The sequence below is a fragment of the Scatophagus argus genome, chromosome 18 (assembly GCF_020382885.2).
Source record: "Scatophagus argus isolate fScaArg1 chromosome 18, fScaArg1.pri, whole genome shotgun sequence".
Taxonomy (NCBI): Eukaryota; Metazoa; Chordata; class Actinopteri; family Scatophagidae; genus Scatophagus; species Scatophagus argus.
In genome coordinates this window covers 8,199,013-8,224,734 of record NC_058510.1, presented here as the reverse complement: position 1 = coordinate 8,224,734, position 25,722 = coordinate 8,199,013, and the positions used below count along the sequence as shown (strand labels likewise).

Genomic DNA, 25,722 nt, shown 5'->3' with positions numbered 1-25,722 from the left:
GAAGGAAAATGCAAAACGGTGGGTTTATTCATTTCCATACTGCCTTCCGGTACACTGACGCTTTGAAGCTTTATCAATGTGACACGATTGTTGCTCCCAGAGAGCAAACTCCGGGGCGCTGACCAGGGAAGAGCTTGTTCACCTTGGCGAGCACGTGTGAATATGTGAGGCCTCCGTTTGTCACTCAAAGGAGAGGAAAAACAAACCTGTACAAATACTGAATAAATGAATAATAACAATAATAATACAAGAGAAGATGTAAACATGTACATATTCACAAATCCATAATCATACAACACTTCTGCCTCAGATCTAGTCCAGCAATGTGAGCCTTTAACGCACTCCAGTCTGCGTGAGCACGTTTGCGGTATGGTTATCAAACATGACGTGTTAAAACTAGCAATAATGATCGTTGGTGAAATCACAAAAGTTTCGATGACCTTCACATGAAAATACTGGCTATAGAGAATTCTAATGGCTATACAGAAAAGCTCCCCCCCCCTGCAGCCCTTGGCACACCACAAGGCGGCTTCTGAGTCCTACGGCCTGTCCCTGTCTGTCTGTTATATTGCCTTTGTTTTCTTTTAATATGATGCCACATAATCTTTGGTGAAAAACAACTGTTTGTTGATGTTGGATTACACAAGAGGGCAGCTGCAACTCTTGTTCTTTTTATTCTTGCATGATATTTCCTGCAAAATTGAACACATCTCTTTTCTCTTCTGAAGTGTTCTGATAAATGATGCAGCAATTAAATTACTTAAAAGCAACAGGGATTTAAAAAAAAACAACAACAAAAATCTACCCAGTTTTATTTTCCACCCCTTTGTCCAGGCGATCGTTTCTTAACCGTCGACTTGACACACACATACGCACGCGGACACACACACACACACACACACAGAGTAAATCAGACAGGTCAGTGCATCGTTGGCTTTCCCTCCTCTCTTATTCTCAAATCTTTTTCACACAAGCAATCCGAGTCCACAGATGCAGGGCTAGAGAAGCCTTCGCCCTCCTCAGCTCAGCTCGAACCCGGCAGAGGACTCAATGGCGTACAACAGCTTGTTCCTCATCAGGTGCTGGTCGCAGAACTCCGGCAGCTTGAGGAGGTTCATACAGGTGCTGGCGGTGGGCAGGCGCTCCAGATCGGTGCCGCCGTTGTGGATGCAGAAGACGGGGTAAAGCTCCTGTGTGCGTAATGTAAGTCGTTAATGAGCGCCTGACAAATTGGTTGCTGTTGCTGAGATGTTAGAACACTCCGGAGCATTTAAAGACAAAAAAAAAAAAAAAGACAGATGTGAATCAACTCTTCTTGATGATCGCAATGTCCAAAGCAATCCTGATTAAGCAATAAATGTCAAAATCCACAAGGGGATAAATGTTAAAAGAGAGACATTAAGCGTTAAGCTAATACAGTGGAAGTATAAATTTAGGAAATCAGGTTAATGCTTGAAAGGTACCGAGTGGGAAACTGGCCCATAGTTTGACCCTTGGATGAGACACTAGAGGAATGGTCATTTCATGTTGTCTATCTGGCATTTTTTTAAATCAAGCCTTCCTGCAATGAGGCCACCTCATCTGCAGAGTGTGACACCAACCGTTTCCATCACAAGCCTGGCCGACGAATAAGCTCCTCCGCCCTGATTTCATCCTGCTATTTAAAGTTAGCGTATACGGTTCAGCGGCCATAGATGCCCGATTAAATGGCTCTTCGGGGGCTTAGCCGTAATGACCCCATTTTTCTGACAATTACCGTATTAAACTATCGTTGCTTATTGAGAAAGTGCCATTACCACGGCTATCATTTCGGAAAAAAAGAGAGTTTCCATCATCTTTTTTAAATGGCTTCTCCTGACAGAGCTATTTCTCCTCTAATGAATCCTGAGCCGTTTCACGACAGCTAATTAAGGCTTAGCTGGCTCAGGCTGAGGGCCGGGTCAGGGGACGCTCCCCCAACGAATTACTGCCCTTTTCCGGCCCGGAGAAGAGACTAAGAAGGATTGGGCTGGGGGGGGCATCCACACACTGGCCAAAGTCAAATTGATTAAATGAGGAGGTAAGGCAACTCTCAAACCCCGAGAGGAGGTACCGCAATGGATTTTAAGGAGAGTTTTGTTCCATCATACTATAGTTGAACTGCAATTAGGTTTTCTTAACTAATGACAGTCATAAAGTATACTAAAACCAATCATATGAAGATTACAACTTTAAGTTAGACAAAGTAAGACACATAAGTCTTTAATGGCCGCAAGCAGCGCTTTCGTTTTTTTCCCCCGTCTCACACTGGCTAAGTGGCCCACAAATCAAGTCAGCGAGAAAGTGAAACGGCTTCCAATTAGGAAATTATTTCAGAAACAGGTGAGCAATAATGATTCAACGCTGCTGAATGTGTAGCCGGGGGGGTATCCTTGTATGTTCAATTAACAGGAAACTGCTGCTTTCTGCCATGTCACACAGAAGGCAAACGTTCAAAAGTTCAACCTGCTACCAGGTTCTGAAAGGTAATATTTATCCAGCTGGGATCTCCGACCAAGCCCACACATACAGGACTGCAGGCGGAGTTCTGCAACAGAGGAAGGTCATGAACTATAAAACAACAGCGGACGTGGCGATAACACCTCAACACACCGGCTTGGTCTTATCGCTGCCTAATTTGAAAATGATCATTTTGCGGGCTGTTATCAGTCTAGGTATTTCCATTAGAAGCCCATTAAGTGGGAACACTCCTTCCTGTTGAGTTTGAAGAATCTGCATATCTGCAGGGCAAGAATAGGGAGAAGAAAGGATGAAGTGAAGGGGGAAAGACTGGTAAACCCTCACCTTGAAGCCCAGCAGTGGAGGTCTGGAACAGCTGGTGACGAACTTCAGCAGCTTGCGCTTCTCCTCGTCTGTGAAGCCTTCCACCACCTCCCAGAAGATCTGAATGACTGGGTGAGTGGCCGAGTACCCGCCTGAAGGGGATGACGATGGAGAAAATTACTACCATAATTATTTCCCTCACTACTATATCAGTCTGACAAGACTTTCATGCCCCCCTAGCTGTGCCAGTGTCTATCATTTCAACATGTATAGTTAGTTATTAAAATCATACATGTATTTTCAATTATATAAAGGGGATATTCCACAAATGTTATACTTTCATGTCATGAGGAGGAGGACTACTAAGAAAGTCATGTGCTGTAAACGCTGTGTCAGACAAGAGATGAGTTGTTTTAAGAATAAGGGCATTCAACAACTGTGGAGGCTCTAACAAAGAGATACTACAGAGCTGCATGATGGGAACTGTAGGAATCAGATCAGTGTTTTTGGAGCCACTGAGTCACACTCTGCAATACAAGTCAAGATATACCGTCCTCTGCTTGTAATCTGTCGCTTCTGAGCCCCACAACTTAATGGAGGTTAATACTGAATCACTGAAGTATCCACATGAGGGTTTCTGAGCACCATAGGAAGTTGAAACTTCACTTTACCAACTGCATCATCAGCTCCTACCTGAGTAGTTTGTGAACTTTTTCAAGTCCTCAAGACAAATTGGCACATGAGCCCCCGATATCAGCACCTATTAAAAAGGTAGAAAAACATACATTTTCAGTTTCTGTGAATGAGAAATATGTTGCAGGTTGATGGGATAGTTTTGTAATCGTGTGCAGTGTACCTGGATCTCCTGCTGGTCAAACATGCGCAGCCACTCCAGGTTGACCACATTGGCCAGGCCCTGTCTGAAGGCCAGGCAGTGAGGCCTGATCTGCTTGTTCAGTCTGTAGTCAGCCACCAAATGGATGTAGGCTATCCGGTTTGCCGTAGTCACAGGAATGTCTTTGCCTCCAGGCTTCAGCTCAACCACCTGGGTCAAAAAGGCACGAGGCATTTACGTTTTTCACAGTTTTAGTTCCAGTATTTGGTATATGGTATGTCTTAGTTCTGACAGTAGTTGACTAATGTTACTATAAGGCAGACGTATTGCATACTTCATTATGCATATCATCGAGGCTGCCTTTGGTGCCAGATCACCAACAAACAATGTAAGTGCCAGTTGGATACAATTCAATCACAGGAAGGTGATTTTTCCAACAGCACTATGATTAAAGGTACAGCTCAATGTGAGTGTGTGTGTGTGTGTGTGGTTATAGTGCGTTTCAGTGTTTCTAAATATAGCACATCAAATGAACATCTGGTCCAATACAATTTGGCCTCAAGTTCTCTTTTCATTAGCTATAGAGCAGTTAGCACTTGATAGGATGTGCTCATTTCTGTTCATAAAGCTGGGTGCATGACGACATCACAGCAGCCACAGGGGCCAAAATGTAATGTTCATCTTTTTCCAATGCAGTTTTCCTGCTTTTGGCATGTGAGATCCTGTGTTTTGGGAACACAATAACTTGCTTCTACAACAGTCGTTTAGTAGCTTTATGATCAAATTCAGTTTTTATGTTTCTATGTTCTTTTATTTTGATCACCTCCTATAAATCCAAATTGAAAATCTAGAAAAACATGATAAATGAATGATGATAATAAATGATAAACCTTGCCTTTGTCCAGTCTAACAAAGTTTTGTGAGTTTTAATCCAGCTTGCGGATTATTATTAACACAGCTACCTTTCTGTATATTTCTGCAAGGTGGAACGTTTTTTGATGTTTCTCAAACAGAACCACTGCATCAGAGGTCACATGCAGATTGTCACAAACACTGATTGAGAGCCACTTGGCAGAATATTTGTTTAACGACAGTACAAACAACAGTCATAAATGACAATAGACGAGAATCAGTGCCTCTCTGACGTAGTTTTGGCAAAAACTGATAAGCCCCACAAAGGTATTCACTGCAGTGATATTAAATTAGACCGTATTATAAAGTAAGGTGGGCCTCTTATTTTGTCCTTCTCATGAATGTTGCGTATAGCATGTGGTTCACTGACAGGTAATCATTTCGCCTTTTTTTTTTCTCCCCCCGCAGTGGATCCTGATTATGTGCTAATGCAGGAGAATTACTCCTTATCTTACTTGCCTTGGCTATCTCATGAGGGCAAATGCAGGGCAGACTGCTCCCGGGTGTGTGCCTAATCTTTCACAAATTGTTTTCCCTATCGTGTTTGCAATGGACTATTTGTGACCGGGAGGGCTACATTGTAACTCAACCAGTTCAGGTGTTATTTGAGAAGAGCTAATAAGACGCGTTAAGGCCCTGAGCAAACAGGAGCCCTGGGCAGAGTGCAGGTCTCAGAGTGGTGGTGGCCGCTCATCTCTGCAATCTTGTGCTTTGGAGGAGACGTGCTTAAGAGCAGCGAGGTGCTTCTGTCAGGCGTGTTCTAAGATAATTTCAGGAGGAAAGGCAGGTGGAACGGTCAACAGAGCCGCCGTGTTCCCTGCGCTGCAGCAGAGCTTAGGGCGACAGTGGCAACGTGCTTTATCTCACTCAGAGCTGAAAAGTGGCACATCATGAAGGAAATGAATTATTAACGCCACACAGAGGAACCAAACAGGAGGAAGGAGAGACAGCTGAATGAGGAGGTACTGACCGGGGTAGAAACAGAGATGAAGGGAAAAAAACAAAAAACAAAAAAGTGAATCATTTATCCAACTCCATTCCCACCCTGTGCCCAACCTCACTCACCTGAGCCTCTCCCAGATCATTGTTGACCACTGTGAAGTTGAGGCCCAGCTCCTCCACGTCACCCTCATAGCTCTTGAGGAAGAGAAGGTTGCGGTACATCTCTGGGTCCAGCGATGCCAGGTGGTGGATGTCCACGTCTGCACTGGTTCCCAAAAGTTTGGACAGGAAGAAGCTGGCAAAAGGCAACTCCACCAGCATGTTCTCATACAGCGCCTGTAGAAAAATGTGGCTGTTAAGTGGAGAACAACTGCAGGACAAGGATACAAGTTGTTTCTTGTAAATTCCCCTACAAACATCAGTCAAGCGCAAATGAGAAAATGCTTGCAGCATTAAACACAGCGATTGTTTATTGCTTGGTTGTCACTGAATAAAACATGATAACCGAGATAACTAAATGGACTGCAGCTTGCATCAAGTGGCAAGAACAACATAACTAAGTACCGTACATATCAGAAAATCTGATTACAACTTACATTAAATTTACCCTCTTCTCTTACATCAAAGAATCAAGTGATAAGATCTGGTCACATCAGAGTGACTGAAAACAAAACACAGAACACAATCCATCTAAAACACATAGGCTTCTGTTGCACCCGCCTCAAACTTTATAAATGCCAATTCTCACCTTGACCTTAAGTGCCATTAAGAACCACAGCCGGGCAGGTGACTCATAAAACCCAAAGCTAATGTACTGGAATAGTCCGAAAAAGAGCCCGTTGGAGGCATTAAAATATACAGGTCTTTATAAATGATAGCGCTAAAAACCCTGACCGCATCAGCTAAATGGATTATAAATCTAGAGGATTTCCATAATGCATGCATCTTAAACACACACACACGCATAAATCACAGCTATTTTCTAAACACAGGTTAATTGCGCAACTTCCAACATTGTCTATTTTTTATGCAAAATAATCCACTTAGTATTTCTCTCGTGGCCGGTGTTCATTTCAGACCATATGCGCCACATGGCCCCTTGAAACCTATCAATAACACTTATGCCGGGAAGAGGCAGCAATAAGTATATGGAAAAAAACCTGTAGCCTTATTTTTTCAATGCCACTTGCTTTATTTATGAGTGTTTATTGCCAGAAATTGTGCCAAAATGACTTGGGCTGGAAAGAATTAATTATTATGGCCTGGGCCTTTTAATATAAGTGAGTGCAGTGGAAACGCAATTAAAGCAGATCGCAGCACCATCAGGTGGAATAAATGCCAGCAACATTGCAGGTGCATTCTGTTTGCTGCCAAATACATTTCTTAATTTACAACATTAAGAATCAATAAAATTATAATGCCTTTCAAACGCATCTCTATCAATCAGGGGCGCCAACTTCACACACTTCTTAAGGGAACTATCAGTCGCTGGAGATCAGCGAGAGGAGACTGTGCAGGAGTCTGGTGAATAAGGCAGGAGGAGGAGGAGGAAACTGTCCTCACCCTCTACAGGCTGGAGAGGCCACAGCTGATGAGGTTGGAGGTTTTGTACTAATGAGAGATGAATGAGGCACAAAGAGAACCTCCTGCAGGCTGTATTACATAATGAGGAATGTGATTTTGACAAAACCCATGTCAGCAAACACTCTCATCAAGATTAAATTAACTTTTTAGTCTAATGTCTGGAAGGATGGAACCACAAAAGCAAAGTAACCCGTTTTCACGTTTCACCATTCGGAGCTTAAATCTTTCAGCTTGTCAGCAGGGTGGACAAGTGAGGAAGAGGGATGATGACCGGCCTCTATTCTGATGCTCAATCCCATTTCAGTGAGTACCCTAGACAAGCCACTCCTGCCTGTAATACATCACCTCCACAACAATGGCATGCCTCGGACATTAATTAACAATATTAATCTCCCGTGTCCTTTGAGCCGCAATGTGCACTATGCACTATGCACATTGCGGCTCAAGGCAGTGATGCAATCCCAATCTATATAAACGGTTGCCTTTTATCCCGGCAATAACAGCACTAAACAAATATCAATACACCTCTCAAATGGCCACTCAAACGTCCATTTTTATGGAGAAAGAGGAACTTAAGGTAGGGTTAATTGAAAGTCAAATTCAAATTAATTTCCCTCCACCTAATTGCCTGAACCATTAGCTATTGAGAGCACAGTATCGAGAGCGGGGGGGCGGGCAGAAAGCTCATAGTTTCTGATTGATCACTTGGAAAGAAGAAGAAGAGCAGGTGGTGGAGGAGGAGGAGGAGTTTCGATGCTCTGATAGGTCGACAGGACCATCTTGGACCCGGGCAAGAGATAAGAGACATGGAAGTTCCTGACTGTAAAACAGATCAAAATGCTATTACCACATGCTTTGAATGCTTATTTATGTCCTGTCTGCGTGGGCTCACTGATTTAGTGCCAGCCAAATGCAATCACTACACAAACAAGAGGTACGAATCATCGGCTAATGGAAGCCCTAATTGAGAGGCGACCGGTTGTCATGAGGTAATTCTTCTCTGGGTTGAGCTAGCCCCCCCATGAAGAAGGCATCTTGATAAACAATCACTAGCACATGCATTAAGGATGATTTAGAAACATTAGGCTCTAATAAATAGTGCCACCACAGGAAGGAAGGGACAGAAAAACAATGCCATCAACAGATTATGCACAGGGCTAATTAACAAAACTGAAGCTTGCACAAGTGCCAGGTTCAAGTTCTAACCCCAACCCTAAAATCTGTTCCAGAAACAAACGACATCAATTTCTCTCAACATTGTCAGCTCCGAGAGCAATCATCAAAACAACCTCTAAATCTACATAAACAGGGAGTGCAGCCTTGACACTGACTGCATTGATGTATTGACCATGAAATCAAAGCACAGTCTGCGACTAAATTTTACAATTAACCCAATGCCTTTTGCCAATAGCTTTAATATCTTCAGACATTCTCCTTTGTTTCAGGGATTTTAGAGTTTAAAAAAAAAAAAACACTAAAATATCCAACACCCCCATCACTATTAGATCTTATTATGGAGGCTTACCTTTCCGAGGATCCTGCCTAGAAAGTAGTAATGCCTCGTGAAGGAGTCTCCGACCAGCATCTCCGCAGCGGGGCTGGGATACAGCAGGCCCTCGTTGGTCGTCTTGAAGAAGCCCTGGTTGGGGTTGAAGCCCGACTTGAGGAGCTCATTGAGGAACTCACGAAAGATGCCGCCGCCGTCAATTCCCGCCTCATCCAGACCATGAGCATTCAGCAGATGGACTCGAATCCGCTTCTTCAGGTCCGGTTCTGACATAAGGACACAGAGCATGAGAAGTTGAATAAAGTTGAATAAAGCATCTAACAAAGGGTCTAACAAAGTTAAAGGGCATAATAAACTCTTGACTTCATCTTCACTCTGATAAATGTGACCAACACCTCAATTATTTTCAGACTTCACATGCATTTTACAGCAATTTCTAGCAGGGGAATGAAATCAAATAGCTGACGCTGATGGTATCTGCAGTATTTCATAGCTGAGGATTACCTTCACATGCTATCATGGTTTATTTCTTACTAATCAGATCAATGTGACACCTTAAAGACACTTAAATGTGTATCGCCTTTGACATAAAATTATTTAAGTAATTATTTTCTTAATGTAGGAAGCTAAACCTCCTTTTTACAAGTTTGTAGTTGCGATTTTTGAGTGTTGCGATTTTATAAGTAGTTTTACTTTATTTTTATTTAACCAGGACATCAACCGGAGTTTGAGAACTGGCCAAGGTGGCAGTTCACAAACAGCGGTACATAAAGCAACAATAAATACAAAGGAAAAAAAAAAACATTAAAAAAATGAGTTAAAGCACATGACGTATTCCTAATGGACAAGACAACACAAGCAAGAGTAAATCAAGCTAAGCAGTGAGACTGTAGCATGTTATAAAAAAAAAAAAAAAAAAAAAAAAAAAAAAGCACAAAGGGAATTCAAACATTTACAAAAGCTTTAAACTCTTATGTTTTTTGGCCATTTTGACACTTTCAACATGTGGGGATTTGAACACAACTGATCAAACACAATGACTTGTTACTTTCACACTGCCCTTTTCAAATCAGTCAAGGCTAAGGTCAACATTTTAGCAGCTACATTTATGCACAACTTCTACTTAATTTATTATCAGGAAGTGTCTATTTTTCCTCCTGTTAAACCTCAAAGAGGGCTCATTTACCAGGTCCTCAGCCTCTTCTCCATTAAATGTAATTTACTACCTGGATTTGCTAAAAAATACAAACTTAAAAACTAGCCAACTTTTCAATTAGTGACTTATTATACCTGTACATAGAGAAAATGGATGAAAAATGTAAAAATATAATTCCAAATGCATTTTTGAATCTAGTGAATGGTGTTGCTTTTCTCAGTAACATATTTTGCACTTTCTTGACCCGCAGAATATCCAAATCAAATTCTATAAAAAGGTTATCTTTCAGAATAATTAATGTACAGTGATAAATCAAGGCAGCTATAAGTTATAGACACATAAATGATATAGATCATGTCTTCAGCTCAGGTCGCCTACTACTCTTTTTAATCAGATTGCTGCCCCTGCCCCCGAAGTGCCCTTTCAAATTCAAACACAAAAGAGGTGACTTAAAATAATTGATTCTGCTTTTATGTGATCCATTATAATAATCAGAACCACAATTATGCTTTACCAAAATTCAATATTCCTCACAAGGAGAGAGCCAACCTTCATCTTTAATGTTAACTGGAACCTTGACCCTCAATATTGAGATTTTAAAGAGCAGAATCAGAGTTCCAGTAGTAGTTTGAACATTTACTACACCTGCACATCTTGATGTAAAATGTGTGGGTCTCACATATTCGCACAACAAATAAGGCACATGTAAAATTGCTCTTTTATTTAAACTGGCGTGATGCAAGCCGTACCGTTTTCTGGAGAGAGTTTATCATAGGCATCTTCATAGATGTAGTTGCGTCTGATGGTGACATTGATGCCATCAGGGAATGGCCCGTCCCCCTGCACGTCCCGTTTGTCAGCATAGATTAACCTCTGGAAGATCTACAGGAGAGGTGTGAGCCCAGTGACAGGGTGAGTGACAAATCCTTTCAGTTGTGAAATGTTTCATTCTGAGTAAAGATTCTGCCATATATTACTCGGCCTTTATCTTTGATCCCCTCTATTCTGTTTCTGGAAGTTAAGAGTGAAATCTTGGGCATAATTCAGACAGAAAAACAAAGTGACAGGGGCATCATCTGTAAACTCTAGGAGCTACGTTAATGTGACGGTTGTACCCGCACATCTGACAAGACATCAGCTGGGTGGATAACTCCCTAATCTAATAAAAAGCACACATTTTAGAATACTTCAAAATAAAAATATTTCACACTAAAACTGTATACTGTCTATCAATTTACTACCCAAATAGTATATACCATATTCAATCACAGGGCTTTTAAGAAAAGCACCATTACGTTCTACTGTGGTGCTTTTTGTTGTTGTTGCTGTTTGTGGGATGACAATACTGTACCTTCACTCGCTCCTCGAAGGGAACCACAAAAGGGAGCTCTGTGAGGATGGCCAGATGTCTCTCCTCAGACACAGACAGCTGTGGAGGCTCCAAACCAACTGCAGAGAAACAGACAAAATTCAACATATTAGAGCGTCTTTCTTTTCCTGTTTTATTTTATGTTTTAATTTTAAAGACTTCAAAGTTATTTTATGTTTTTTTTTGTTTTGTTGTTTTTTTAACCATGAATACAAGTTGAGACAGCACACTAGTGAGGAACTAAAAACCGCAACAAAAATGTGGTTTAAAAGGAAAATAATATGTTTGTCTTGGCTACTAGACATTCATCATTATTGACATTTCTTGTCTGGGAGGAAGAATCTTCTGACTTAACAGGGGTTCAAAGGTGAGGGTCAACTACATGTGAACAAGACTGAGTCTGACAGGGATTAACAGCTTTGCTCAGAGAAAGTTCAGCTGGAGGAATAATTCCCAACCTCAAATGCCGTCTGCATCTCCACTCATCTAACAGTATCATAATCTTCCTCACTGTTGCCCTCTGTAACTAAGACCCCATCTGTTTACAGCCATTAAAGACATTTCCACCCTGCACCCTTTTAATTACACCCTTTTAATTAACCCAACTGTGAGCTGCCCATCCACCTGCTGGGCTTTATCCATTAAGTTGATGTTTATCTTGTATTAAACTCAGGGTTTAGACTGTTTAGCCCACAAAAAAAATTGCCACAATAGCTAAACTGCTCTTCACCCTACTCACTTTGCGTCCACTGCAGCTCAATTATTCTGCTCAATTAGTCAATCTGATCTGCATTTTCCCATCAGGTTTCCATCTTTGAGGAGAAATATGGCCTCGGAGTGGTCAATACATTGCTCATTCATCAGCCATGAACCCGTCCATTTAAGGAAATGAGAAAAGGCCAGACAAACACATGGACCAGATGTGGCTGAGTTCATCAGGTACTTTCACACTAATTGAATTTATCCCATACAGCCTCTGAGTGGGATTAGGTAGACCATACACACATAGTTATCTGCTTGTTTTCACACCATACTTCACAGAAACCAGGGATGGCTTGGAGTGAGCCAGATGAAGCCCAACCTGCGTTTGTGTGTTTTCCTCTGAGTGCCTAATTGCGTCAACAGAGACAAATGTGGTAATACGTCAGTAAAGGTTAATGACTTTTCTGAGTTTTTTTTTTTTTTTTTTCCTCGCTGTCCACGTGAAGTGTTGTGAAAGAAATATTAGCATTAGGGGGCATTTTTCCACCGGCTACAAAAGTACGTGATCACTAATTTTGAAAGAATCATTTTGTAGTTCTACGCTGAAGAACAATTCAGTGTGCTCCCTAACTCTGAGGGAGTTACAAACTAGAGAGCTGACTCCTTGCTCTTCTTATGGGAAATAATATCAATGCTCAGCTCCATGGAATATGAAAAGCGAACAGGGAGAAGGTGACTTTGGGCAGCAATTAGGGTGATTTCTTGGGCTATGTATCAAGCTGGCACATGCATTACTGTATACTATTCTAAATTTTCATTCATTGCCAGTAGAGTAACTCTGTGCTGTATGCCAGTATGGATGACAGCCAGGGAGACTAGCTGTTCAAGCGCATCACAAGTATGATCACAAATACTTCACAGAATAGTCAAAGACGTGAAAGTATTAACGTGATTCAGCGTTTCGTTTTGCAGAGTGAGCATAAAAACATATATTTCCTTTCAAATAGCATCACACTACTCAAAAACATTACATTCCTGTGAGTTCATGTAGTTTTTTTCAGGTCTTACTTGTTGGATCAGAGTGATTTTGTGCCAACGGTAAACAAAGAACAGATTACACTACCATCAAGCGTGGACTGGAGTGGCCCAATGCGGCCCATCCTTCGTGTTCGCCACACATGTCTTGCTGATGGGACATACAACTGGGTGACCTAGAGGGAAAATAGGCAAGTAATGAAAAAGATGAAGCTCCTACCAAACTTTTCCCTTTCCTATAATGACTACAAATACTACACAATTTTGACTAACTGGAGAGCTTACCAAACATGCATGTATAAAGATTTGTAGATGTTTAATGCCTCCTCTGAACAGTAATCCACCTGTCTTTGGGACTGAGATACATTGCAAATAGCTTTCATCTCCTTTTTATGGGGAAATAATTCTGAGAATATTCACTGACCACTGCAATAAACTCATAGCAGAAAGCTTTGAAAATCCAGCTCCAGATCATGAGGCATTCTATTCACTGCGCGATAAGACTGAAATCTGACACAATATCACATTCAACGATGAACAAATACACAATTTGAACAGCTGTGATCGCATTCAAGTACCTTATCTGCTCGGATGTTGACCTCCACAGAGAGCCAGTGACCTGCTGGACAGAAGGGTCGTCTAATGTCGCGAGCTTTCACCATCTTCACCAGGTTAGTGATGACCTGGGTAGTAGATCAGACACACAGACACACCCCAACATTGATGTTTCTGATCCACTTCATTGTAAGATGAAGAAATGGACATTTCAAATATGTAGATAACAGTGATCAGAGGTTTTCCCGTGTATGTGCTGTTGAACAGGATGAGGTGCCTTCGCTTAGAGAAAAAAAAAGCAATTTGAGAATTCAGCCATTAGTGTGCCATTTATGGGGAGTATAAAAGAAAAACGACCTGTGCCATCCCTCAGTGTCCAGCCCTCTTAATTACCGGCGAGGTCTGCTGACATCAGCCGTCGGACGGAGAATGCAAAGGAAAGATACGGCAGCACTGCAAGCACCAGTGTGGATCTCGGATGGGCTGCCAGAGGCTCATGGTTACAATGATATTTCACTCTGATGTCATGTTGTTACATGCATAGAGCCATTTCAGGTGACTATCAATGAAGAGTACAGTGGCAATCTGCACTCTGAAGTGGTCAGTTTTCTTTTGTTTGTACTTGTTTCCACTTCAAAAAGTCAACCAAGAGTTCAGATCTGAGATATAATCAATTAAGATACAATCTCTACAAAAAGAAATGTTGTCTACAGGCACAACTAAAGAAGAATATCAATCTTTTCCATCAGGATTTTGGCCAAAGGTCCAGAGCTAGGGCTGAAGACTACAGTAGCATGTTTACTGGGCAAACATTCAGGTTTCAGCCTCCTTCGACTGAACATGATAGTCTGCTGATGCAATGGCTAGTCGCCGTCAGACATCCGCCATATAACCTCACGCATGTCAATACATGAAGATTCGTCAAGGGAGCGGTTATGTCTGCCAATAACGGTTATAGCCAGTCCATTTCCATATAATACCTGGGTTAGATTATTACAATCGAAATGTTCTTTTCTAAAGCACGTCATTTTCATACAGCGACAATCAATCTTGGCCAATCACTGCAAGGCGACCAGAGTCTGCAATAATGGCAAGTGCAAAATGCTGTAAAAGGCGCGTGGCGATGGGTTTGGAGCAGGCCTACCCCCTGACTCTGGGAATGAATAAGCATTCCTTAATTAGCCCATCGGGTTAAGTGCAAGTCTTAATGGGCCTTTCCCAAACTCCAGCGTGACATCGTTCTCCAAACATGGCCAAGAAGAAAGTTCCATTAGCAATATTAATACAAGCTTAGTTGATCATTTTCATTCAATTAACTTCTTTCAATTAAATAGATAGCTCGACAATGGAGGTGATAAAAGATGGGGAGGGACGGCTGATGACACGAACCAAACATTAGCGTGTTAGGGGTCAGCGGCGTTAAACCGACTGTAAATCCCACCGTTCAATTTGGAAAATGCATTTCCCCTGCTCCCCACTTCTTTAATGGGTCGTTTTAGCTGACAAGAGGCCTTTGAGGAGATCTTTTATGAAAATTCCTGACGTGCTCTTTGCGTATTTGCCACCTTTCACAGAACTCCAGTGTTTCTTCTGTCAAAGACTAACAGCCAAGAACAAAGTTGCTTAATTACCGTTTCCTTGATAGAGAACGAAACGAAGGGAAGAGCCAAAATCTAAGGAGATATGTAGAATGAGAAAAGGAGCCCAGGAGAATGAAGCTAATGCTGTTTTCTGCTTCATTTCCTCTCAGTAAATAACCAATACATGACCTCCAGCGCAGCGCTCCACCTTGTCTATGCCTGTTCATGCATACATGCTTAATTTCCACTAATAGAGACGAGCACTAGGCCACTGTGCGTCGATGCACAGAGAGGATACACAATAATTAATCCTTATGTTCATCTGTGTACTCCTGATACATAAGGAAGAGAAACAGATACTTTATAGCGACAGTTAAATAACAATATAAGACACCAGTAATTAACAAGAGAAATTTGAGTAAATTACAGAGGCCCCAACTAAAATTAAAAAAATTCAAAAGTAAATACATTCAGGGTCTGAATTACACTGTTTTTAGAGTTAAAATATTTTAAAGTTAAAATATTTATTATTAAAGGACGAAAGGAAAACATCAATGTAACATACATGATGGCAGTGCGGCCTCCCAACAAGGGGAAAACAAACAGCAAAAATGAGAGTTTTTTTGGACAACGCAGTAAGTGCAGCGCTGAAACACTCCTACAAATAGAAATGAAGTAAGAACTTTTTGGACACCAAGAACAGCAAATATAGCCAAAGATTACTAATCAGCAATACACATTTGTGTGTGTGTGTGTCTCTTACCTTGAAGAGCTGCACCCAGCGCTTCTGCTCAGCCTGGATGCGCTGCTGGACCTCAGCGTTCGTCTTGACACCCACACTGCGGAAGGCAGCCATGTACTCCTCGCGGTGCTCCGTTTTGGTTTCGGGGTAGGCCAGCTTGATGATTCCCAGGCATGCGTCCCTCAGACAGCGTGACAGAGTCACCAGCTCAGACAGCGTGAAGGGCATCATGGAGGACTGTGTTTGACCTGTTACGAGGCAGAATGGATTCACTATCTTTTACAGATATTGATTTTCACATTTACATGGCATTCTACTAAGACCACCTAATGGGAGGTAACAGATGATTGTGTCCCCAGGATTATGAGCTTCATGAGGATGTGTGTCCCAATAAGCCATGCATGATGTCCAGTAATCCCCCAAAACTATGTACTCATTTACCAAAAAGTAGACATAACGGAGGGCACATATAAGGAACATTAGGGATCATTACATACAAAGTTCAATTAAACAACAACAGAAAAGGTGAAAACATGTCTAGTACCTTCCATTTCATGACCAAAAAACTCGCTGTCATGCACAGAGATAAGCGAGTGGCTAAAGAGAGAGCTGAAGAGATAGAAGAGGGGAATAATGCGGTTGGAGTCCTCCAACGACATGGGACACCCTCGTGAGATCAGCTGTAGCAGCGGCACCATGGAGCTGAGGGTTCAGAAAGACAAGAAGAAAGCATAGATAAAGCGTAAATAAGCCAAAATATGAATATGAGATTTGTTTTCCAATAATCAGCTTTGAAGCAGCTCACCCAGTGATCATTTTTGTAGTCATGGAAGTTATCAGGTACCAGAGATGCCTCAGGAAACGTGCATTGAAAGCTAAACTGTACAGGAGTCTGCAGAGGACAAAGAAGCAGAGAGACGCATTAAATTTAATCACCTATTCTTAAAAAAGACTTTACGGCTCCAATCAACAAGACGACATGAGTTAGAGCTATTTCAATCAGATGACACAATCGTTGCGAAGCACAGTAAAATTACTTTCCGCCAATCTGTCTGCTATGTTGGGATTGTTAACACTGTCTTGTTAACCAGGGGACTCGAGCAAAAGGGGGGGAAAAATAAATGACACTGTTAACTAACATTTGCCTCATAGAATTTTCTTGGCCTTTCTCTCCCCTTTTATACCCTTTGAGGGCCGAAAAGAGATTAAATGAGCCATTAAGCTTTATTTAGGCGAGGCACCTTCCATTAGTAAACTAGTTGCTGGCGAGGGTACCCAGCTCGGGTCATAAACAGCCCTCTGGCTTCCTGCTGGAGCCCCATTTAACTTAATGGCCAGGGGAGCAAGACAATGGAGGACAGAGGAGGAGGGGAAGCCTGGTCCTTGCCGTGACCCCACAGTGCCAGCATGCTTCTACACTCACAGGGAATTACATGATAACGCTATGAAGGGCTCACATACCTCACTATAGTCGCTCTGTACTCAGCGGACTGTGGCACCAAGGTGTGAAACTGCTCTTTGTTCAAGTGTGTGTGTGTGTGCGTGTGTGTTTGTGTTTGTGCATACTCCTAAATTGCATGGCTTTTCACACAGAGGGTAAGTTACAGGTGACAAAAAGTAAGTAAGCTGAAAGGCAAAATAAAGCACCTCTGCATATAATAGGTCCTTGTTTAAGAGTGGCAGTACTGACACCTATAAGGATGCTTGCCTTTAATAGGGCAGCATCATGCATTCTCAGAAGAGGAGAGGAGTAAAGGTCAATGGATAAAAAGCTTAGAGACAAAAAGAGAGACGAAAGTAGAGTAAGAAAAGTGGAATCCTACATTTGCTGAATATTCTCATCACGATGTCAATGTTCAAATACCCGTTCCACCGTTCAATCTCCCAAAACCCATTCAAAACTCCCAAAATGGAAATGAGCAGATTGTCTCACGACCCTCAGCGCGGCGTGAAAAATGGTTTGCGCCGAGCACACACCATCTGTCAGTGGTACAAGGCTCAGGAGAGAAGCGAGGAGTAGTGCTGTGGGCTCATAACAAGTGATGCAAGTGTTTGATTGAAATGGGAAACAAAGCACTAAATGCCAGCTGACACACTGATTTACGGCCTGAGAGAACCCAAACCCCCATTTCAATCATGGAATGAACCACTAATAAACAAAGTCAAGACATCAAAAGGGGTTGCGTGTGCATGTGTGTGTGTGAATAGCAGCTTGATAAATAATGCCTGGATCATTTCATTTTGCGCTGATGAAAGAATCACTGTTCAGCAGAAAAAAGAACAACAGCAGTGCCCGGGTCAGATTTGATACCATAAAGCTTGAACGAGACTTTCCATCAAAATATAAATTTGTTTTGTATTCGTGAAATCGACATCATCATGATCTCGGGACAACACAAAAATCACAGCAACCATTCAAAAGTAAATGCAGGGCCAAAGCTCATCTGTGCTCACTTTCATCAGAGCGAACCCCGTTAGCAGTACAGTGCTACGCCGGGTGAAAACAAACTATCAAAGTGAAATTACACCAAATATACAACAGTAAACAATTAAATTATAGCACTATACCCACAAGAACAAACCTGAGCTTAGTGCAATTAGGAAACCAATCAGAAATCTAATTCGGTCCCGAATCGTCATACAGCTTTTAAGCTGTCCACTGAAAAAAAAAATCATTTCATGAGGTATTTTACATATTTATTAAAAAGGCAGCGTGCCGCGTTGGCTGGACGAACGGCCAGCCTCTTTTTTTTTCTTTGCTGTAAGAGCAGTAAATCAAGGCCGGGATGCAATTTGCTCCCCTTAGCCTCTTGTAAAGCTATCCCGTCCACTCCTGCAGTGATTAATCTTTCTCGGTGAGCTAATTATTTTGTACAGATATCCAATAATGATGGAAGACGAAGGACAGGATTTATGGTAAAAGCGAACAGAAGGAGGAAGCTGTAAAAAATTAAGGGGAATGGGGGATATACACAGAAATTCTTCTAAATTCGGGTCAATCACTTGTAAGCAATATTGCAAAATTACTAACTGACCATCAGACTCTAGCTGCATGCATCAAGTTTTATTATTACTGGAGGAAGCTAATTTATGTCTATGCTTTTATGCGTGGCTTTGGGTAAGCTTGGGCTAATGACAAAACAGATGCATAGTAAAATACAGTTGCAAACGTGATATGAATCCATATACATCAACATCCCCACCCACACATTTAAATCAAGTGGCAGCAAGTGGCTCCACTGATAATTAACTAGAGCAGGTTGACCATCCAGAAAGCTCAGTCTGGATCACCTACCGTCAGTCAATACATCCTTCCAACCTGCCCCCCACCCCCACCCAAACCACCTCTGACATCCTGGCCCTAATGTAATCAACCTGAGAAGGGGTAATTGCCCTCATCCAGAACTGACAGCTTTCCTGACATCCCTGCTTCCTTTGCCGGTTGTAAATGCCAGCGGGTGCAGACCACTGCCTCGCTTCACTGTTATTTACATTACTGCTTACAGCGCGGAAATACATAAAGGCACAATTTTCCTCTCAGTCAGGTAGGACTGTAAACAAGCTCTACGAATGCAGAGCTGATCTTGACAAGACGTGTAAAATGTTACGATACCAAATAAAAATGGAAAATTTCTTTTCATGTTGTGTTTTGATTCAGAAACACCCACTTCACCGTGAAGGTAATATATGTTTAACATATCAAAAGCATTTTATGGAAATTAGGGAAGGATGTCTACTCGTGGCTACTTTAAATGAATATACATTTCAGATTTTTTGGCAAAAAATTTGGCAAGTTATTGGCAATGATAAAGCAATAATAATAAAAAATGTTTGTAAATCAGGTTCTGACTAAAAAGCCAAGCTTCATCAGCTGTGTGTACCTGACTTTCGGCACCATGAGGCGATGCTGGACCATGAGCGTGTGACAGATGGATGCCATCATGGTGAAAACCTCCTCGCTGGCTGAATCCCTCCACACCAGGTTCAGCAGTGTATTAGTCTGCTGCTTAGTGTCCAGCTTGCGGACACACTCCTCTGTGATCAGCTGCACGGAGATTCTGCTGTCATCCTGACAGAGAGGGAAGCACAGGCGACATGAGGTGAAGCACAGTGTTTTTTGAGAATCAATACAGCATCACAAATATCACAACACTCAAGGGTATTTTCTTACATTCCTACAACTGACAAATACTTGGGGAGCCAGAGGTACCACACATACCGAACTACTCTATGCACGATAGTCATGACAAAACAAGAACAAAAACAAGTTAGTCCTGTTTGGCTTTTGAAGACAGAAATATTACTGAAATTTGGTTCACATGTTCCTCATGTGATTTTGTAATGTTTCCAGTGTCTTTGGAGGCTGATCCTGATGCAGAAACAGATGCACTAAAATGCCTTTTTCTCTCCCCATACTGACTATCATATCTTATCTCTTGAGCTTGACTATCAACAAAACTAATACTAATCTTTTAATTCCATTACCATTTAGTCTGTATGTATATGTTTGTGTTTAAGTACGTTACCTGCATGGGAGGTTGATGGATCCCAGTGTCATCATCATCATCCTCGGAGTCGCTGCTAACTTCAGGCCTGCTGCTGCTCTCCGAAACTGGCAGCAGGGGCAGCAGAGTCTGCAGAGCCCGAAGGTACAACAGAAGACCCTCCTCTGACAATGAGCCTGCCAACATAAAACCATCCCCTTTACTGTGTACTTCATCTTCATCTCTATAAATCAGTTTGAAGTATAAGAGTTCATACTTCAAATGGGCCACAAGTATATATATTTACAGGGAGTGTCTAGTACCACTGTGCCACCTACCTAAGCTGTTCTCCCCTGCAGAGAGAACAAAGTATAACACCCACGGTGCCTGACTCTGCGGTGCCGAGGAGGAGTCGATGGTGGCCTGCAGGGAGCTCAGGAAGGCCTCAAATGGAAATGAAAGACGAATATCGGACAGTGCCGGGATAAAGAAGTGAAAGATCTGCTCAGTGAACGGTGCAGAGATAAACTCCTCAGTAAAGGCTGCAAATACAAACTGCCTGGAAGACGACAGACAAACAGACAAAGGACAAGTTAATGCACTGCATGGTAACGTGTTTTAAAAAAAACTGAATCAAAATGCTGCAGGCCTATGTTCTTTCAGAATTTAGCCAAGAGGATGGCCAAAATGTGACGGGTTATATAAGTAAGGCAGAGTGGGGTTTTTTATTTAGTCTTTGTAGCATTTTGTTGCATGCCAAATGTGTTTTCTGAGGAGATTTAAAGTAGGATACTTTAGAAAATGACCTCCCACTGTCGACAAATTTGCATCCCTCCTGCCCGCTGGTTACCTTGCCAGCGTTTTTCAACATTGACAATAGGCTTCACCGTGTGCACATGAAGTTTTGCAAAGTGATAATGCAGTTGGTCATATAGGTTATATTAACCTGTGCTGAACTAATTTCCTGGATTGTTTTAACTATAGAAAAATAGATACCTATTGATTTGATTAGTTTATTTTATGTTTACTTTATTCTATGTAATGTAAAAACGTCCAAAACATTGGGCATTCTGCAGCAGACAGGTCACACCACATTCGTGACCCATGTACCCACGATGCAACCCTGGTCTTTCTGTTGCACGAGTGCTCCAATATTATGTCTCCACACAGAGCTGCTTTGTGTGGTCCAGTCACACACATCTGGTGGGCCAAGTCAGATAATTAGCTGTTAGAGTCCGTGTGTACACAAGTTTCTCTCACTCCCGCCTTGCTTTTCTTCAAAGAAGAAAAGAAGTGCCCTGTCGTTTGTTATTAAGAATGTCTGAAACTGAGGGCAAACAGCCTGATATTCTGCACTCTGGCGAGCGAGCGAGTCTGGGGGCCTTTTATGGCTTGTTGTAAATTGGTCTCTGAAGCAATTACTGCTTCAGTGCTGACTAGAGGGGACAAAAACTGCTGTAGTTTGTCTGATCAATTTAATAGATGATTTTTAAAGAACTCACTAGGAAGAAAGGCGTGCCTTTCCCACTATTACACAATTGTCTTCTCTCTGTACTCAAAAAACAGCAATTTGTCTGCAGACATCATCACTAACTTTAACTATGGATAAATCCCAGTCACCCTTATTATGTTATTTGTGATGCTCTAATTATGAAGAGGGATTCTCTTCTGGGGTTCTCCAGACAGTGGTAACACAAAGCAAAATGCACCACAAAATAAAAAATGTGTAAGTTTTGTCACATTTCTTTTAAAACATACAACATTATTAATCTGGCTATTAAACTTTGAAGTAGATTTTGAACAGTGCAAATCAGCCAGCTCCTGGCTTTGTTTGTGTGAAGGCCCAGATCTAACAGCCACTTCAGTCTTGTGCTGTACCTTGCGCCTGTTGTGCAGGAGGAGTAGGTAAAGTGCAGAGGTTTGAGGATGTGCTCCAACAGTGTGCTTGCTAAGGGGACACAAGGAGCATCACTGTACTCCAGACTGGAAGGGAGTCTGTGATTCACAAGAATGTACAGCGACCTGTAGTATCCTGACAAGGAGAGACAGAGTGATATTAAGATTCAAAAAGGATGTTAAGCAAACACTTCAATTTATGAAACATTTATACACACTTTACAAAAGCAGAAAAAAGGAAGTTATCAGTCAGACATTTGAGCTTTTCTCAGCGTTACACTAAACTTGTAACTTGCCCTTAAAACAGCATCAGCTGAAATCTCATTTATAATGAGAACATAGAAGGAAAAGATGACCTGCAACATCAACAGAAGTGTACTTCCCCACACTTGATATTATCAGCTGTATAAGCAGGGCCTGTCAGACTGCAGAGTGCATAATGCCAAAAATTAAACAAGATGCTTTGTGTTGACAGGTAAGAATAATTTTAAACAGCGCTTTTGAAATGAGTCATACCTCCTGGAAACTGCAAATACTATGAGATGCACTTGACCTGTGCAAAGCACTGAATATACTCAGGTGCCAGGCAGAGCATGAACTGCCCTTGAACACATAAAAGTATTCAAACAGACTGCAGATCAACTGATAGTGATATACACTGATCATTTCTATGCAACCCTTAATGTCAAGGCAATAAGGCCTTCAAGTGCTACAGTACACACTAGAAGTACATTTGTCTGAACTTACCTTTTTGTACCATATAGTGCAAAATCTGCTCGAGTAAAGAAGCTACATAATTAGCATCTGGAATTACGGGAAGATAGGTTTTCTCTGAGGAAAAGATTTCTAGCATCCGCATGGGAACTGCCACATTTAAACTGTCATCCTTGCAGTTCTGTAGGAGTCTGGGAAGACAAAGAGAGGAACAAGTGAGAGGGCGACAACAACAGCAACTTTTTTCAATAAAACCCTAAGACATGTTTACGCACCCAACAACTAAGAATGTGAGTCAATTGTTTGCTTTTTAAGTACTGTACCTGCAACAGAAGCCCAAGATCCTCTTAATCTGAAACATACATGTCTGTTTCTGTGGGCCCACCAACAGCTTCACAAATTGACTGTTGAGTTTCACCAGGTTCTGGCACAACCAAATCTTTTCAAACACACAGACAGACACAATTTACAGGACGTATATGAGGCCCCTGGCTACGACAGCCTGTGCATATATACATATGCATACTTGTAATTGAAGAGTATCAAAGATATATCGAATTCTCACCAATCTATGTTCATCCACACTCTGTCTGTAGAAGAATATGAGTTGTCTTGATAAGAGACAGAGACCAGGACCATCCAAGACATGCTGAGCTCCCCCTGCTAGCATCCGGCTGACACACTCGTCAAAACTGGCCCTCTGGATGGCATACTGTTAGAAAAAGTTCAAGGGTCACATATTTCACACACTTTGCACAGACAGACTTGTTTGAAGGCACCGCCTGTGATTATGAAATACGACTCCCATTTTTAGCGATGAAGCCAAGACATCAATCAATCATGATGACATACTGTCACTTATCTGCTCTGTCAACGCGCAGGTTATGGTTAGGGTATTGTCATGAGCAATGAAAGTGTGTGTATGACAGCTAACTTAACTTGGTTTGCTGACAAATTAATCTTCATTTTAATCAAACTGCCATTTTCACAATTAAAACACAAATCTTTTCAATTTTTGAAAGACATTTCAAGCATTCTCCTCCATGTCCTCCCCTCACAACTAGGTGCTGATCAAAAAAAGCACAACAAAGGAAAATAGCACTAAGTGAAGACCAATGAGCTAAATTTTTTTTTTTTTCTGGGCCACTGAATTATGAATGAAATAGTTCCACACCTTTGGAAATGCACAAAAAAATTAAAATCAATAAATGAATAAATCAAACGCACATGAAGCAACTGCTGATCCTCAGACCTCCTGCTATGTCTCCAAAAACGATATCTATAAGACCATAATATGGGTATGACCATTCACTGGCCACCTGCATGCTACAGGGTGTCGTGTGAGTGCTGACACACAATGTAGCTGAAAATTACCCAGTGGGTATATCTCACAGATGTTACATTAAACCAGGCTCACAATACTCAGTATTTAACTAGACTGCAAACTGACCTGTCGTTGCAAGTCCTGGTAGCCACGTATGTAGGACTGAATGATAATAGCGTTTTTCAGTCGTTTTCTTTCATCCTAATAAAGAAAACAATACAGATTAGAAGTGATCAAACAGCATCAATGACTGACATACAGGTCAATACCCCTATCACATCATAACCGTTCAGCATGGACGGCCAGCATTTTCACTTGAACTGGTTGTGCTCAGTAGATGGTTTTAACCGTAGAAATTAAACACAGATACCTCTCTTTTTCTTCTTTCTTCTTGAGTGCGGTGCAGCAGAGATGCTTTCTCCTCCTAGAACAACACAAGATAATTAACCTGAGAGTAATAATTTCAGCAATAAAATGCTTTTACAGTTTTAGCTAATTACAGACATGTGTGAAGTTGGACTGATTGTTAAGAACAGCAGACATGTTGTCATGGTTTCTCATTCATTTCGGTCCATCGTCCCTGCAAAGAAGTCAATAGACACTTACCTTTTTACTCGCTCCTCCAAGTGATACCCTGGGTCTTGTCTTGAAATCTCCCTCAAAGCTAAACATTGTCAGATTTTTCCCATTGACTGATTGACAGAGATTGCCACTAATTTCTGAGAGAGAAAGTGAAAGGAAAACAAACTCAAAGTCACGGCAACCATTGAACGAGTGATAAAACTACAAGAAAAACTGCCTAACGAATCGTGACTTGGCTCTAACTTAGTATCTTAACGTTATGCTAATCGATTTTTCAGCCCAAAGTGCAAGCTCCTATATCTACTATTTGTAACTTATAGGACCGATCAAAACAGCTATGGACGTCAGTGAGGACAACCATTAAACGCTAAGACATTAGGTTAACTTCACCTATTACTCAGGCTGACAGCTTCAGCTTGGTCGCAACAATAGTTAGCTAGCCGGTTAACTTAGCTAACGCTAATGACTCAGCAGCTGTCAGGTGGTTCACGCCACAGTTGACGTAATTTGACTCCAAGTATTAACGAAGACTGCGAATCACAGAACATTTATTGATGACATGTCGCTGTACTGATGTGTACATTTGTGAGAAACATGATTTTGTTGACGTTAGCACTGCAGCTAGCTAGCAGAGCAGCTAAACACTCAGGCTAACTTTACGGGGGTGTCCTCTTATCCGCATGTCCTTTTTGACATCGCTCACTTCACATGACACTCATTTGAGAATTAGAATCGTTTAACGTTACCTTTGACTTTTGAATTAAGGAGTGAAAGTGACACAACAACACTGGGAAGGCAGTTAAGTTAATCCAAACGTCAAATCTTCTTTTCCTTCTCTCGCTCTAGAAATCAACACAACACAAGGAACAGTCAACTCAACTGTATCCGGTTCCTGCGATATCAGGGAACTGATTGGACAAGAATCACGCCAATAAAAAATTAAACCCGCCTCTCACCGAGAAGGTTCTGTGGTTTGTGTGTTTGTGCTTTTTTAGATTTAT

At 41.7% G+C, this 25,722-nt stretch overlaps 1 protein-coding gene across 1 annotated transcript; it reads right to left on the bottom strand.

Moving 5' to 3' along the window:
- On the bottom strand, positions 1 to 25,625 carry ube3c (ubiquitin protein ligase E3C). Its single transcript, XM_046371454.1, has 24 exons — positions 25,468 to 25,625; positions 24,746 to 24,858; positions 24,510 to 24,563; positions 24,266 to 24,340; positions 23,381 to 23,527; positions 23,139 to 23,254; positions 22,849 to 23,006; positions 22,084 to 22,237; positions 20,544 to 20,764; positions 20,248 to 20,402; positions 19,603 to 19,790; positions 16,527 to 16,613; positions 16,266 to 16,423; positions 15,743 to 15,969; positions 13,423 to 13,527; positions 12,933 to 13,020; positions 11,090 to 11,187; positions 10,488 to 10,620; positions 8,601 to 8,848; positions 5,615 to 5,827; positions 3,659 to 3,847; positions 3,496 to 3,562; positions 2,824 to 2,954; positions 1 to 1,190 (listed from the first exon to the last, which is right to left on the bottom strand). The coding sequence occupies exons 2-24, from the start codon at positions 24,809 to 24,811 to the stop codon at positions 1,020 to 1,022; spliced, it is 3,249 nt and encodes a 1,082-aa protein (XP_046227410.1). The 5' UTR covers positions 24,812 to 24,858; positions 25,468 to 25,625; the 3' UTR covers positions 1 to 1,019.
- Positions 25,626 to 25,722: the final 97 nt, after the last annotated feature.